We start from the raw sequence: 15515 nt of genomic DNA on the forward strand, positions 1-15515 counted from the left end.
GAACTAGCCTCTATTTTTAAGACAGAGGGAAGTTCTTTATGATTTCGTACTGTACGACCCTAACTAAACGCCGAGGATGCTGGGAGGAGTTCGGTGAAGAAGGTGGGGGTAACAGAGGCAACGTTATAGGTATGGGGTTACAACTCCATTCCTTTCTCCTTCAAGTTAGAACCTGATTCATGGCTGAGTTGGAGATACTATTAGCGCTACCTATGGACAATAAGCGGAAATATAATGCGTTTCACATTTCTTTCACAAAACAAATAGGACCTTGACGTCATCTTTGGCCTGTTGACGCTTCTCGGTCAGTTGGTAAAATTTATGTCTAAAAATACATAAAAACTTCGATGTGGATCTTGGATTTCGGTTGCTATTTTTTAGAAAATTCGTACTAATGAACAGCGTAGAAACGGGAAATTGCTACAAGTTTAAACCTGATAAATCAATCAAACCGTCTAGTGGATTAAATTCAGGTATTAATTCAAATAATTAAACAAATTAATTTATGATTCCACGAGCTGTTCCAAAAAATGTTGTGGGACCGAAGTACTGTACGTTCTTTGTGCGATTTTTAATTAAAAAATGCTGTATGTTGATTTGCCCTAAAGACCTCCCTTATGATTGGAGTGTTTTAAGGATGTTATTCATAAAATACTCTACTCATACGGAAAAGTGTCATAGAACATTTTCGACTCAAAATCGCCTATGGACTTCACTGTACTTCGGTCCTACCTTATCTTTTAAACACTCTGTATATTTAACTTCTTTCAGGTCTAACAATCTTATTTGAATTGGAAAAAGACAAATATTTCCTGACAAGCTATATCAACAACGCTTATGGGATTCGCGTCTCACTGGGACCAAGCCACGATGAATTAGACATTGAAAAAGAGAACAGTTTCTTCCTGTCAGAAAAAATATATAGTATTATAGCCATTAAACAAGTAAGTCTAATAAAAATTGTTCCATATTTTTATCGTCATGTCGTTTGATTTGTTATTGACAGGTGACAATTAAAAGGTTGAAGGCTCCTTACGCCGACAACTGCAAAGATTACTTTGGTTCAACAAGAACGGTAAGAATTATCTTAATGGCACCAGAACGGAACGAAATAATAAAATAATTAAAGCAACTCGTGGCTCCAGTGGATCCGTGACTTCCTCCTTAACTCCGGGTTTAGGTTTCCGAAGGGTAGTGGGCGGGATTTGTAAGTGTACTTATAAATCCCACCCACAAATGCCTCCTGCCTTTGCCTAGGCAAAACTATTCTTCGTATAGTGTAGGAGCTCCACAGGATTCGCGCTTTGGTTTAAGCAGGGCGGTAACGTGAGTCCTACAAACCTAATAAATATCCTGAAAAAGCACGCAATTAAACACAGCGTAAAGACTGGTTTAGCGAAAAAAAGTCCCTAGATTAAGCCACTTTCACATGACATAATGAATGAATTGTGAACATCTAGATTCCGTTTCACATTAACGCTAACGCAAACTTCCACAATTTTCATTTCAAAAAGGCAGATTACACTTTGAACTATTATTTTATCTAGGGAGCCTTGATTTTATTCTCAACGCGCCCCCTTACGCCATTAAGCGTAGCTATGACGCCAGAAACTCGTTAGCCAATCAGGGAAGGGAAAGAAATGTAAGGCCTGTAAGAGTCTGGTTACAGCCGCAAAGCAATGGATATATCAAGTGCCATCCCTTCTGAGATCAATTACCAAGAGAGTGAATAACGTTGAATTTCAATTCTTTAGAACTGCACTAATCTGTGTGTTCAACGTTCCGCCACTCGTCTTTGTTCGTGTTACAATCCAATAATCGGTGAATTCCCGGGATATCCCGCCTGTGACTTTACTAATCTAACACAAAGCAAGTACCAGAACTTTATTGATTTTTTTTCAAGTAGTAAATAGAATTATTAAAACGAATTATTTCAGTTTGTTGTTTAAGAAAAGCCGAATCTGACTTGGTTAATAATGCTAAAAGCTGTTTCTGTCCTTTGCCCTGTTTGTAAGCGCATTAACTATTTGCCGACAGTTAGAAAAACAATAAAAAAATTTAATATAATTTTTTAGAGAAATTAAACACGAAACATCAATTTCCTACAATACAGCGCCTAGTTTTGTTTTGGTAAGTGTTAAATTTCGCTTCATTATCACATAATATCAACAAGTATGACACGCAAAAAATATAAGTTAGTGAAGTCAATTAAAGTGTCGTGGCGTAGCGGTTATCGTTTTCGTCTCATAGCAACGGTTTCTCCTTTCCACCAAATAGTTGTTGAGGTAAAAACCGTTCTGGGAAAATAACCGTTCTAGTGAAATTTGGCATTAAAGCAAAAGAAAGTGTCATAATTGTTTTCATTACGTTACATTTTGCACTAGTAAACATATTATTAAGCCTTGTTTCAATGTTAAAACCCAAAGGTCGAAGGTCAAGGAAAGTACGTGAGAATACTAGCAAACAATGAATTTTAAACTTTATTTTAAATTTTGTATAATTTAATACAGATTTAAAATATATTTTTCAAATTTGGAGCAAGTTGTATACTCAACTCACGGAAAATACACGGTAAATGCGTGTAACTCAAATCTAGTGGTTTTTGTTATTTGATAAAATATATTTTAATGGTTGCAGATGCAAGATTTGTTGGGAGGAATCGGAGGTCATTTGGGTTTATGGCTCGGATTATCGTTGCTATCATCGCTCGAAAGCTTTCAAATCATGTTACTCAAATATTTTAGCGGATAAACGAATTTAAAATCAACCAGACCAGTTAAAGTCAAAAGTGTAAAATAATGCTGTTGCGCAATATTTTGGGGGAATATACAGTTCATGGGCTTGCAAATACTAAAGTGGACCAGCAAGGTCGTAATTTTTGCTGGCCGAGGACTGTGAGCTAAGGGGAATGCATTTCATTTTCTTCCTCCTCCCACGCGCCTACTTTAATACAGTATTTTCAAATTTGGACTAAATTCAAAACACCGGGAAAATACAGATCCTCATTTACAGTTCCACCGCGACTAGCTTTAAACAGCGAGTTCTGTGAAATTAAGAATGACCGTTGAGTTACTAGAATTTTAATTTCTAAATGTACGTGCATGAGTATATATTGCTTAATCTCGACATAGAACAAAATAAATATTTAACACCTATTTCACATTTGGTTTAGTAATGTGACATACGTGGTGCAATTTAACTAAGTAGTAATATTAAAATTATAACAAATTGGCTTAAAAAGATGTTAAAAAGCAATTTAAATGGTACATAAAAGCCTAATACTTCCTTAATACTTGCGAATAATATTGTAAATGCCGTGAATTGACAATAAAAATGGTGCACGCCATTTTTCGCAACGAAATAATACTAATAATAATAATACACATACGCATATGTATGGGAAATTCGATTAAGATCATAAGTACCCGATCATTTCCTTTAAGAACACCAATTACCGTGATTTAACCAATACGTATATCCAGTTCCATAATATCTCTGCGAGCTTGCTTAACTTTTATATTCTTCGAAGCGTACCATATTTCGGCGACCAAGACCAAACTGCACAGCATGGTCGACCCAGCGAATAGTAGAAATGAGATGCCTACGTCACTGAAGGTCGTTTTCGAGAATGCCATACTTTGTTTTTTGTGCAGATAGTGCGAACATGATTTCATATGGTACTGGCTCCGGATTTGATGTCCAGTTTCCCAAAAATGCATAAGTCTGAAAATAAAATAAATCTTAGACTCAAAAACAACAGTAAAATTTTGACCAAAATAAGACAAAGCCTCAGAAACCCGACTTAACCACAAGATATTATCAGGGATAGATTTAATTTTAGATGTAGGAATGGAGAACAGAGTAATCTGGGCGCGCGTCAAAGTCCCGGACCCCTTCCACGGGACGGAGGGGTGTGAAAGAAGAGGTGGGTCATGGCGACAGAGGTAAAATGGAATTGCGTATTTTTCGCCATCCCCGTCAGTAACGTCATCAAAACGTAGTTTAAGTGAGCCAATGAGATAATTTAATCTCTTCGTTACTTGTTAGAGGGAGGGGCTCTATACTGGGCTTTGAGTCGGACTGAAGTAAATACTAACCGTTCCCCATTCCTACTTCTAAACTTAAATCTATCCCTGATAATATCAATGATTTGGCTTTGCTTTCCATAATTAAGTTTTACAGAGATATAATATTGTCGCGCCTAACGATATTCAAATATCGAACGCTATCTCACGAAGGAAGACCCGAAAAGGGCAACTGGAAACCGAGGGATATAAAAAACCTGTAAGAGAAATCAACATTTTAAGTAGAACTGCAAAGCTTATCCCGTTGGGTTGGCGAACCTGCGATGGAATTAACTGTCAAAGCTTTTTAAGGAAAGCTAAGACCTCCACGGCGAACCTTTTCACCAAGTGGCTTCTGTAAAACTGTATTAAAGACCCGGAATAAAAATTTAACCTGGTTACACACGTATGTAGTATTATAGGGCGCCGTTCGAGACAAAATTCGTAATTAAAGTTTTTCATATAATTCTAAAAGGTTTTCATATAATTCTAAAAGGTTTTCATATACGAAAAAAAACAACTTTTTTTTATATTTCGGCTTAAAGCGTACAACCAATTTTGGAGATAGTAACAGCCTAAAGAAACTAAAATACACAATGCCTGCTCTAGATGTTCCTTTTTAACAAGTCACCTTATGTTGATGACGTCTTTCACAACGGTTGATGCGTTATTTGACATTTCCATAATATTAAAATACGGTAACAAGGGATCCTTCCCGTAGTGTAATGCTTTTTCAGCACTGTAATCGTAGTGACAAAAATATTCCAAATGACTGACGCTTCCAAAGTACACGGCTTTTCCTTTGTTGAAAATATTGTCCGGATTATATCCTTTCTTGATCTGGAATTTCTTCAATCGTCTCTGGTATTCTTTGAAGATATCCTGATGCATTTCCTGTTGACGAAGACTATAGTCAGCAAACGAATCTTTTCCCTACCTTTAGCCCAAATAATTAACTAGGATAACAGTCACTACTTTCATTCTTGTTTTGGGTAATTTTACGTTTTAACGCAACCCTCAAGCCAAAATAATAATAAAGAACTAAACTACTTTATACCTTAATATCATATAGAAAAGCATTATTTCTCTGAAAAACAATACGCAAGTCGGGGTATTTGAAAATATCATGAAAGTAATTTATGTTGCGATCTATGTCCACCGTCAATTTGGTCGACAGGTTGGCTTTGAAGACTTCTACCAAAAGGAAACTACCGACGAGATAGGTGGCCAATATAATCTTCTTGACAGTGTCGTATTTGTTACGATAGACACCCAGAGAAACCTGGCGTAGTTTCGGCACGAATCGTTTCGTAATCGCGAACAAGAGGTTCCAAAGTTTGAAACTAAACAAGATGAGGAACAGGCTAAGAATAATCCACACCTTAAAAATTAAAAAATAACCTCTTAAAACAAATGTTTCGCTTTTCCCCATTGTTAGGTGAAATTTTTAATCATGGAGATGTACCGAGGGGTCGGTCATTCATGAAATCCCGTACGCTACCCGTGAAATCCAACTTAAGAAATCCGAAATCAATACTGATTTCGAAATCAAATAAAAAATCCGAAATCAGCAACGAAATCACAAAATCAGGAAAGAAATCATAAAATTGGTAAAGAAATCATAAAATTAGTAAAGAAATCATAAAATCAGTAAAAAAAATCCCAAAATCAACAAAGAAATCACGAAATCAACATATAAATCACGAAATCAGCAGCGAAATCACAAAATCAGTAATGAAATCGTGAAATCCATTACAAAATTCATGAAATCCAAAATCCAAAGAAATCACAAAATCCGACGAAATCACGCGATAAACCTCAAAATCCAACGAAATGAAGGGAAATATCGCAAAATCCGTCGAAATCACGATAAAAATAGAAAAATCCGACGGAATCACGGGAAAAATCTCAAAGTTCGATGAAATCCATTCGATTTTATCGAATTCTGAAATCAAACAAAATCCGACGAAATCCATTGGATTTTATCGAATTCTGAAATCAAAAAAATCCGACGAAATCCATTGGATTTTATCGAATTCTGAAATCAAACGAAATCCGACGAAATCAAACGAAATCCGAAGAAATCACATTGGATTTCGAAATCACGTACACTTTTTCCAAAACGTCCGACCCCTCGAGATGCACGCATTAGGCACATTCATCGATCTGCTGATCAACAAATGAAAATCATTGAAGAGACATGCCTGAGGATGAAAAACTTGAAGGATTCCCGTCAATGATAATTGGTAGTCTGAATCGTGGAAATATGAAAGCATGTTATGTGCGTAGTGCAAAAACGGGTGCGAGCAAGTTCGGTTGTACTTCAGAAAATAGTCCCAAGTTGAAATCTCAAGAGGCCAATGACGGAGTACTAGATCGCCGTACTAAAACAAAATATAAGTCAGTTATAATTTTCCATAAGTATATGATGTAGACAAACAATACTTGCCACTTTGAACATATCAGAATCGGTGACAGGAACGTACGTTACATGAACTCTGAAAAACCAAAAATATTAAAATTTGTCTGTAGGTATAAAATTATTTATTAAAACACTGGCAAACTTTACCGGCCTGTCGGATACAACAGGAAGTTAAAGTTAAGCATATCAGTAGCAAAGCTGTTGCTATAATCGTAGCTGTCCGTAATAGGGTTGTAACGGTCCTAGGTAAACAAAACCGAAAGACACGTGTTAAATATGTTTTTGCTAGCACTTTGCCATTGACAACATGAGAGGCCGGTGTCAACAAGAAGCGAAATATTTTGGCAAGAAAGTTTTGTACTCGTCGTCCCTACTCTATGGGATACAACAATAACCTACGGGGCAATGCAATACAATACAGGCAAGCTTTAACTTCGATTTTTTATTCACAAAGTGTAATTGCGCATCATTTATATCTGCTTCAAAGGTACAAATTTATCTACATATTTTCCAGAAATATTTGAAGTATACCGATATATCACCTCAGCAAGTTCTCATTGACAAACTAGATAACTAGAATAATCTTTAGAGTACTTACCTTGGTCATTACGACTTTCATTATAGTTCTATTATCCATGATACTGACTATTATATTGATGCCTCTAAACCAACTTTAGAACACGCTAAATCTAGACAAGTAAAGAGAAAAAGGGGACAAACAGAATTAAATGGTTTTGAAAACAATAGCTTTTTAAGAAGGAATCCCTTTAGAAGATTCAAAGTTCGCGATTATTGACTCTTAATGTTTTAAAAGATGGATCATCAAAGCGGTTATGTATTAAGTGGTTAAAGACAAGCCGACCATTCTGCGCATTTCAGAAGAAATTTGCTAAAACTCATTTAGGAGAACCATGGATATACCTAACTACTACGTATTTATGGATTCCCAAATAGACTAAATAGCTGGCCACCAAACATGCGATTTGACGTGGCTCTAAATTGAGTCGGAATAGGAGAAAGAAAACTATAGCTCACCCTCACTCACGACATTGCAGGGTGAGTCTTATTTTTAGCCACATCGTATGATGGTTTATAGCTAAAGCAAAAAAGTTAAATAATACCGTGTACTAGTGCAATTTTCTTAAGAGAGTGTGGATAAACGAGCACATAAAATAAAGAAGAAAGAACGTGAAAAGTGTATCATTGAATGCTTTTCCCAATGGCTCACCTAAACAGTTGTGGACAACAGGGTACACGTTGTAAATTGGAAGAAAAAGCCATGCATAACCCGTCAAACGTTTTGAGCAAAATTACTTTTTTATTTTTGAAAAAAAAAACATACGTTTTTAAACAGCTAACGGTATTTCAATGCTTTAGTTGATGCTTGGTGTATAATCCCGGCCAAGGATGCTTGGTGTGACTCATTTTTAACTTGAAATTCTTGATACTTATACCAAAAATGGGGACTTTATCGAATTTTCCAATTTTGACGCCAGTTCGGTCTTTGTTTTTGAATTAATAATATCCGTGCACCAGATTTCAATATCTCACGGTAGAAAATCCACAAATTTCCAATTGATGAAGTCTTCCAGAATACATAAAGCTAGGCGAACTTCTTCTCAAGTAGCTGCGTACTACAAAGCGGTAACCGCGTAATATTTATTGACCCGTTGCTTTTTTCTCGCGTTATTCGAATAAACAAGTGAAAAATATGAAGGGCAGGTCGAAATAAAACTATACGTATTTTTGAGTTTTTCTCATTCGATTGTTGCTTTCAATTGTCAGCGTGACAGAATTATTATTTCTGAAATTAGACAGGTGGTTTTGGGCCTGATCAATACCATAATCACCAAGCCCACATGAAAATATGAAACGTTACCATGTTCTCCCATGATATTTTCTCAGCATACCATTCATTAACTTTGAGTTATTCTCTTGGCGTAAGTGGTCCTTATTTTTATATATAGAAACTGACTTTTCCAAAGCTAATAAAAATTATAACAAACAAAGCCTCAGCGTTTGACTTTACATTTCCTTCGTTTATTTTGACGGAGTCCAATATCGAAAGAATCAACAGATTAACTTTTCCTGTAGCGATCATAAATTATGAACATTTTTTCCACGTTTAACTCGCGAATTGGTCAGTGTACTTTAAAATAATATATAAATTCACGAGATCGAATGTTAGTGAAAACGTTTTAAAAGCTTGAGCCCAAGCGGTGATATCTCAATGTGTTATAAAACAAAACTATTATTTTTTTGTCTTTATCTCGTAAAGAATTAATAATATTAATCAAATCAATCTTTAAAACTTTTCCATAACACCCGAAGGCTTTTCATAATGGGCCATGAGGACTTAAATTAAAAATTAGGGATGAACCGGTACCGATACCATATCGGTATCGGCTAAATGATAAAATAAAAATAATTGATATTTATTTTTTTATCGTCATTAAATAGTTTTGAGAAACTTTATTCCTAAAATAATTTTTAACATAGCTATTGTTGACGTTTGAATTCAATGGAAAATTAGGGTATATAAGGCGATTGATTCACAATAAATGAAAACCAAACCCGCAATTGCGTGAACCTCTGGTGGAAGCCCTGACATTAGGAAGCTAGAAGTTTCTCGTAACCCTAGCCGATCGCCGCTTACTTCTTAATCATAACGATGCGAGTAAAAGCCAAAATTGCTTTCTGCGAACACGTTTGCTGCGATTTGCCAACTGCGAACGCGGTGACAGACACACTTACACAGACAAGTCCAGCGTAATACCTCTCCGTATTATACCTCTCTCGTCACTCGGAGAGGTAAAAACAGAGTTTCATTAAATTTTGCATCGCCAACACTAGTAATATGACTCACAGTAACTCCTAAATAATAAACACCTGATTCAACTGATTCCTTATAAATCCCCAAGGTTTTTTTTTTATAATCCCTTGAGCCAATAACTATATATATATTTCTCTTTTAGCTGAAATAAAATACCGAATCAAAGTAAGAAAGATAACTTTGCTTCAAAAGTAAGGCCTTGTTATAAAATATTTTACGACACGTTCTAAATAAAATATTTATTCAAAACAATTACGTGATATATGGAATCGCAATCATTTACTTAAGTAAGAAATACTAAAAATGTATGACTATCGATTTAAAAAAGAATAATAGTATTAGTCCATGCACTTAGACCATAACCAAAGAGCCGCTTCTTCCAGATTCTTTGCGCGTTGTTCATGTCCCAGATTCAGAAATTCCCAGGCATTATCTGGTTTCAATTGTCGAATAAGATTTTCTTCGCTTAAGGATTTTAACTCTTCCAATTCTAGCACAGCAGCCACTACTAACAAGACTCTACATGTATTGACCAAATTACTTGCCACTCCAAAGTACAAGTACTCCATTAAGTCTTGCAGTTCATCTTCATTCATATCCTTGCTGAAATCGATGACAGTAAGGCCACTGTCAAATATATCACGAAAATATTCGCATCTGAGTGAAAGAACCCATTTGTGACCTTTGAACTCTCCATCTCGAGCTTTGATAACAACGTCAGACCCAGTTCCATCCACGAAGAGTTTCTTGACAATGTCGACTACAACATTTGCATTGGCAGTTGGCTTGGGTACAGTCGAGACTTGGCTGATTGCAGAATCTATTAAAACTCTGGTTTTACCCTCGAATTGAAGAGTCAAATCTCCGTTCGGCAATAGTTCCTGTTGGCGTTCCTCCAACCGATTCAGTTTTACAAAACATGGAAACCCAAAATCCCACGAATAGGTGCAAGTTCCCATTACATTGGCCACTTCCATAGTTAATGATTTTCCAGCCGGGGTTATTATCGACAAACTTAGATTTGCCGAAATTCTTTTGGCTGCTTTATAAGGTTTCACGATTATGGTCAAATAAACAGACATATGGCCTTTGCTGTCTTCATCATAACCCTTGGGAAATAATAGACCATTGATTTTCCATTTAACTCCGACATAAGAGGTTGGTACGCCAAAATCTTTACTTTTAAGCATTTCTCGATTTTCACAAGGGACATTAAAGAAGTCTTCTATTTTCCACTGGAACTTAAAACTGTAACTTTCAGATTTTGTGAACTCACAAGGAATCAAACTTTCATCATCATTAGGCGCCATATCCTTTCGAACCTCAACAGTGTAGTACACTTTTATAGTGAAGGGAAGCGGTAATTGTAAATTGCTTGTCTTGAAAGATTGTGAGTTTTGACAAATGAAATTTATCTATGTGATAAACCTCTTCAGTCGCAAGGAAAAATTGCGAAGATTACGGATAACAAACGAAAAGTAGATTAAATATAAGAGTGGGGGGAAAAATCGAATAGATCGGTTCCTAGTCGAAGGAGTTCCACCCACACAGCTTTTCAGGATGAAATGAACCTCTCCCATCATGAAGATTTAAAAAAAACTGAAAAACTATTTGACTATTTTATTCAATTACCTGATTCTCAACGGTGTTTATGGAAAATAATATTTAGTAGTAGTTAAGCTGTTCAGTCTGCAAAGCAAGTATTTTAAATGTATATGGTTCAGAACTATGAAAAAATGTTGAAAATATTGAAAGGTCTCTATTTTATAATTTTTAGTTCATTATTTAGGTTTACGCCTGCATTTTTATCAATAAATAGGAATAGTTGCATGTTTAGGTAAATAAGTGAATGATAGTCCTGTTTTTGCCTCGGTTGGGTAATATTTTGGTTTTTCAACTTGATTTTTATATTTACAAGTCTTGTTACTAAATATTCTACAACTCATTCTAACCCTAAAAATTATTGAAACAATATGGTTTAGTTATAGGGAGCTCACAGTTCTGACCCTGAAACGTCACACCCTTCTATCCCTTACTGGAGTTTCATCCCACTAACGGTTGGAAACAGTATTCTACGCAATGGGAAGATACCAAAAAGGTTAACCAGAGGGGGGCTGCGTGACGTCAGACTATCTCTTCCCCCTTTAGCCAGTTGTTAGCTCCCCATTACTTGCTTTTAAAAAACACAGCAAGTGTTTTGCGATTGAAATTTTAATGAAAAATACAGGGACAAAATGAATGCGACGTGACTCTATTTAATGATATGTAGCCTTATTACGATTGATTTCATTTAGCAATAAAAAAACAGCTTTTTTTTCCAAATTCTTAGCATTTTGTTTGTGGCCAAGATTCAGCAATTCCCACGCATTATCTGGCTCTAATTGTTCAATCAACATTTCTTCGCATAGAGATTTCAATTCTTGAAGCCCTAAGTTTTCAGCCATTACTAACAAGACCCTTGATGTCCTGGCCAAATTACTGGCCACTCCCAAGTACAAGAACTCCATTAAGTCTTTGAGTTCCTCTTTATTCATATCCTCGCTAAAATCTACCACTCCTTCTTGACCCTCTGTAAGGACACAATCGAATATACCGCGAAAATATTTGCATCTGTATGAAAGAACCCATTTGTGACCTTTGAACTCTCCATCTCGTGCTTTTATAACAACGTCTGATCCAATTCCATCCACGAAGAGTTTCTTCACAATGTCGACTACTCCTTTCTGTTCGGCAGTTGGCTCCTTGGAAATCCAAACTTGGCTAAATGCTGGATCAATTAAAGCTCTCGCTTTACCTTCGAATTGAATAGTCAAATCTCCATTAGGCAAGAGTTCCAAGTAGCGGTTCTCTAATTCTATTAGCTTTTTAAATTTGATCTTTCCCCAATCCCACTTAGCAGCGGAACTTCCCAGTCTATTCGTCACTTCAAGACTAAATTTTTTCTCATCGCCGCTCATTATGGAAAAGATGCAGTTGGCCGATATTCTAGTGACAGCTTCAGGGGGCTTCACCTCTATTACCAAGAAAACAGATACGCAGTCTCTGCTGTCATCATTTACTCCTTTGGGGTTTATTTCAGCATTGATTTTCCAGTTAACTCCGGGCTGCGAGGTTGGTCCGCCAAAATCCTTACTTTGTAGCCATTCACCATTTTCACAAATACTGTTCAAGAAGTCTTCTATTTTCCACTGGAATTTAAAGACGCAACTTTCAGATTTTGTCAACTCTCGAGGAATATCACTGTCATTGATGTTATCCGCCATATTCTTTCGACCTTCTACGACAAGGTGCAGCCGCATAGTAATTGCTGTTGTGTTATCTTAGTATAGACTGAAGGCTTTGATAGCGGAAAATTATTAATATAACAAACCTCTTCACTCGATTTCTGTAGATTATAAACCAAGAAACGTAGATAAACCATTCTGATTGAAAACAGCAAATACTCGCGATATAATGGTTGTGTGATTTGAGTTTGTTAAGATAAGGCTAGGCTAAATTTATTTTTTCTGTTATATCTCTTTAAAAAATACTTATTTCTGGCAAAGTTTTACAATTGGAATGATAAAATATTATTGTTTGTGTTCTAGTCTGTACGTGGAGATTTTCTCCTTAAACCACGGCTCTATCTCGTGGATCATGAATAAACCGATTTCTTCAATATGAAATCTTTAACAGGTTATTTTCTGGGCCTTTCTGCTTTAATTTGAAGGGGAGAAGGGTTAGAAACCGACACCCCTGACGTCATGCTTAATGTATTTGAACTTAAAAATCACTTGAAATTGAAGAAGCTATGGCGATCTGTGCCGAGGCTCCCGCGACTTCTGAGCATAAACATGTTCGAAACGCTAGTAAGGACAAAGTTTTAAGGCCTTCCCCTTTCCTTCGATCAGATATAAGTAGGAGGTCGATGGCCTCTTAAAGATTCCAAGAAGAAGAAATTTATGTATTCCTTCGTGGATTTATAGACACATAATTTAAATAAAATTATCTTACCTTTCATTCTCCGGTAAACCATGTTGTAAAAACAGACATTCTGTGATATTGGTCGGGAAAATTTGTGTTACAATCCAAGGTATCTGTCTTCATTCGTCGGAAGAGAGTCCCTGGTCAGAAGCTTTACATATAAAGACTTGTGCATGAATGACGTTTAGCAAGGGATTGATCCTTTTTTTCTATTTTCAAGCTAAATCAATATCAATTATCAAACCAATTTCTGTTTTATTTATTCCCTCTTTAAGGTGACGACATCGTCTGCTGTTCGAAGAAATACCTGCCTCGATAAAAAAAAGTGTTTTATAAATCTTTCAAAACAAAATATTGAAATCAATTGCTTTTCAAAAATTATATACGATTACAATAACGTTTTATCAGGTTTTATATTTCCCATTTTAATTAAAGATCGAAAATTACAAATGTATAGCTACAGAATTTTTCTTTAAACCGTAGTCGTTTAAGCACTGCTTTCGGCCACCCATGATTTAGCCGCTTTTTCCAAATTTTTGGCTTTTTGAAGGCAGCTGAGAACCAACAATTCCATGGCATTATCTTTCGTCAGTTGTCGAATAAGATTATCTTCGCTTAGGGATTTTAACTCTTCCAATTCTAGCATACCAGCCATTACTAACAAGACTTTACATGTCTTTTCCAAATTACTGGCCATTCCCAAGTACAAGAACTCCATTAGGTCTTTGAGTTCCTCAACATTCATATCCTCGCTAAAATCTACCACTCCTTCTCGACTCTCTCTAAGGCCACTGTCGAACATGGCGCGAAAGTACTCGCATCTGAGTGAAAGAACCCATTTGTGACCTTTGAACTCTCCATCTCGAGCTTTGATAACAACGTCAGACCCAGTTCCATCCAGGAAGAGTTTCTTGACAATGTCGACTACAACATTTGGATCGGTAGTTGGCTTCTGGTCAGTCGAGGCTTGAATGAATGCGGAATCTATTTTAACTTTGGTTTTACCCTCGAATTGAAGAGTCAAATCTCCGTTCGGCAATAGTTCCACGTGGCGTTCCTGCAAGTCTTTCAGCTGAATAAATTTGTTCAACTCCCATTCCCATGAAGCTGGGGAAGATCCCGTACCTTTTTTTACTTCCAAATAGAACTTTTTTCTATTGCTCATTATGAACAAGCTAAAATTTGCAAAAATTCTATTGGCGGCTTCAGGCGGTTCCAAGTTAACCTTCAATATAACAGAGAGGTAGTCTTTGCTGTCTTCATCTTGTCCTTTGGGGAATATTTGAGCAACGACTTTCCATTGAACTCCAGAATAGCAAGATGGTCCGCCAAAATCTTTACTTTCTAACCATTCCCCGTTTTCATAAAGATTGTTCAAGAAGTCTTCTATTTTCCACTGGAACTTGAAGTTGTAACTTTTCGATTTTGTAAAATCACATGGAATCGCATCCACTTGGTTTTGTTGCGCCATGGTCTTTTGACCTTCTTCAGTGGAATACAATCGTATAATGGCAGCACGGTAATTGACAATGAGTTATCTGAGTAGATGGGTTTGGCAGCAGAAAAAATATCTTAATGTGATAAACCTCTTCAGTTGATTGCTGATTAGAAACTAAGAGAAGTAGATGATCCATGGATATGTATAAATACTACGTAATATGGATTACCAACTAGACCGAAAAGCTAGCCAATAAATATGCGATACACATGCGAATGTGAGGTGGCTCTAAATTGAGTCGGAAGTACCAAGCTTTCGTGGGGAACAGGAACTATAGCTCTCCGTACAATCCAAAGTGGTGAGTTTGAAATTTAGCCCATGCGCAAAGGGAGAAAATAGGAATTCCCCTCTCACTCAGAAGTTTAGGGGGATTTTGGAAGTCCAATTTTTCCCTCCTGAACGAAGCTGAAAGATCGAAATCCATAATACATATCCATGGATGAACTACCTATCTTTGTTCAAAGCCAGAAAGTGCTCGAACTGCCTTTCATTGTGATTCATGAACTTGGTTTCATCTAATTCTTATCACATTCATATCTTCATTCCCTTCTTAAAAAGTGAAATAGTTTTGCTTCTACTCCGTCGATCTCTCTCTCTCTCTCCACAACTTCTGCTTTTTCCCCTGGAACTATAGACACGGGTTATTAAGTTATGTTTAATAACTCTTTTCATAAGGAGGTTTTTCAATTAAATATGTAAATTTAAATGTTTCCATATTAAGGGATTATTTCAAAT

General features: G+C 36.3%; 4 protein-coding genes across 4 annotated transcripts; 1 reads left to right on the forward strand and 3 right to left on the reverse strand.

The window, feature by feature from the left end:
* The first annotated feature begins 361 nt into the window (after positions 1-361).
* On the forward strand, positions 362-2751 carry LOC149713409 (epithelial sodium channel subunit alpha-like). The gene is made up of 9 exons (XM_089849533.1): positions 362-473; positions 772-944; positions 1007-1075; positions 1755-1869; positions 1938-2010; positions 2076-2130; positions 2427-2443; positions 2511-2571; positions 2638-2751. Exons 1-9 carry the CDS (start codon positions 395-397, stop codon positions 2749-2751), a joined length of 756 nt encoding a protein of 251 aa, XP_089705659.1. The 5' UTR covers positions 362-394.
* Positions 2752-9600: 6849 nt separating this feature from the next.
* LOC149713410 (speckle-type POZ protein-like) lies at positions 9601-10699 on the reverse strand. The gene is made up of 2 exons (XM_089843769.1): positions 10500-10699; positions 9601-10428 (listed from the first exon to the last, which is right to left on the reverse strand). The coding sequence occupies exons 1-2, from the start codon at positions 10530-10532 to the stop codon at positions 9658-9660; spliced, it is 804 nt and encodes a 267-aa protein (XP_089699895.1). The 5' UTR covers positions 10533-10699; the 3' UTR covers positions 9601-9657.
* An 875-nt stretch (positions 10700-11574) lies between these two features.
* Positions 11575-12618, reverse strand: LOC149713411 (speckle-type POZ protein-like A). Its single transcript, XM_089849534.1, has 2 exons — positions 11955-12618; positions 11575-11888 (listed from the first exon to the last, which is right to left on the reverse strand). Exons 1-2 carry the CDS (start codon positions 12616-12618, stop codon positions 11575-11577), a joined length of 978 nt encoding a protein of 325 aa, XP_089705660.1.
* Positions 12619-13769: 1151 nt separating this feature from the next.
* LOC149713412 (speckle-type POZ protein-like) lies at positions 13770-14753 on the reverse strand. The gene has a single exon (XM_089849535.1). The coding sequence runs from the start codon at positions 14751-14753 to the stop codon at positions 13770-13772; it is 984 nt and encodes a 327-aa protein (XP_089705661.1).
* Positions 14754-15515: the final 762 nt, after the last annotated feature.

Source organism: Phalangium opilio, unplaced genomic scaffold, assembly GCF_054372755.1.
Source record: "Phalangium opilio isolate 3A_F unplaced genomic scaffold, DU_Popi_V2 ptg000009l_1, whole genome shotgun sequence".
In the NCBI taxonomy this organism is placed as follows: Eukaryota; Metazoa; Arthropoda; class Arachnida; order Opiliones; family Phalangiidae; genus Phalangium; species Phalangium opilio.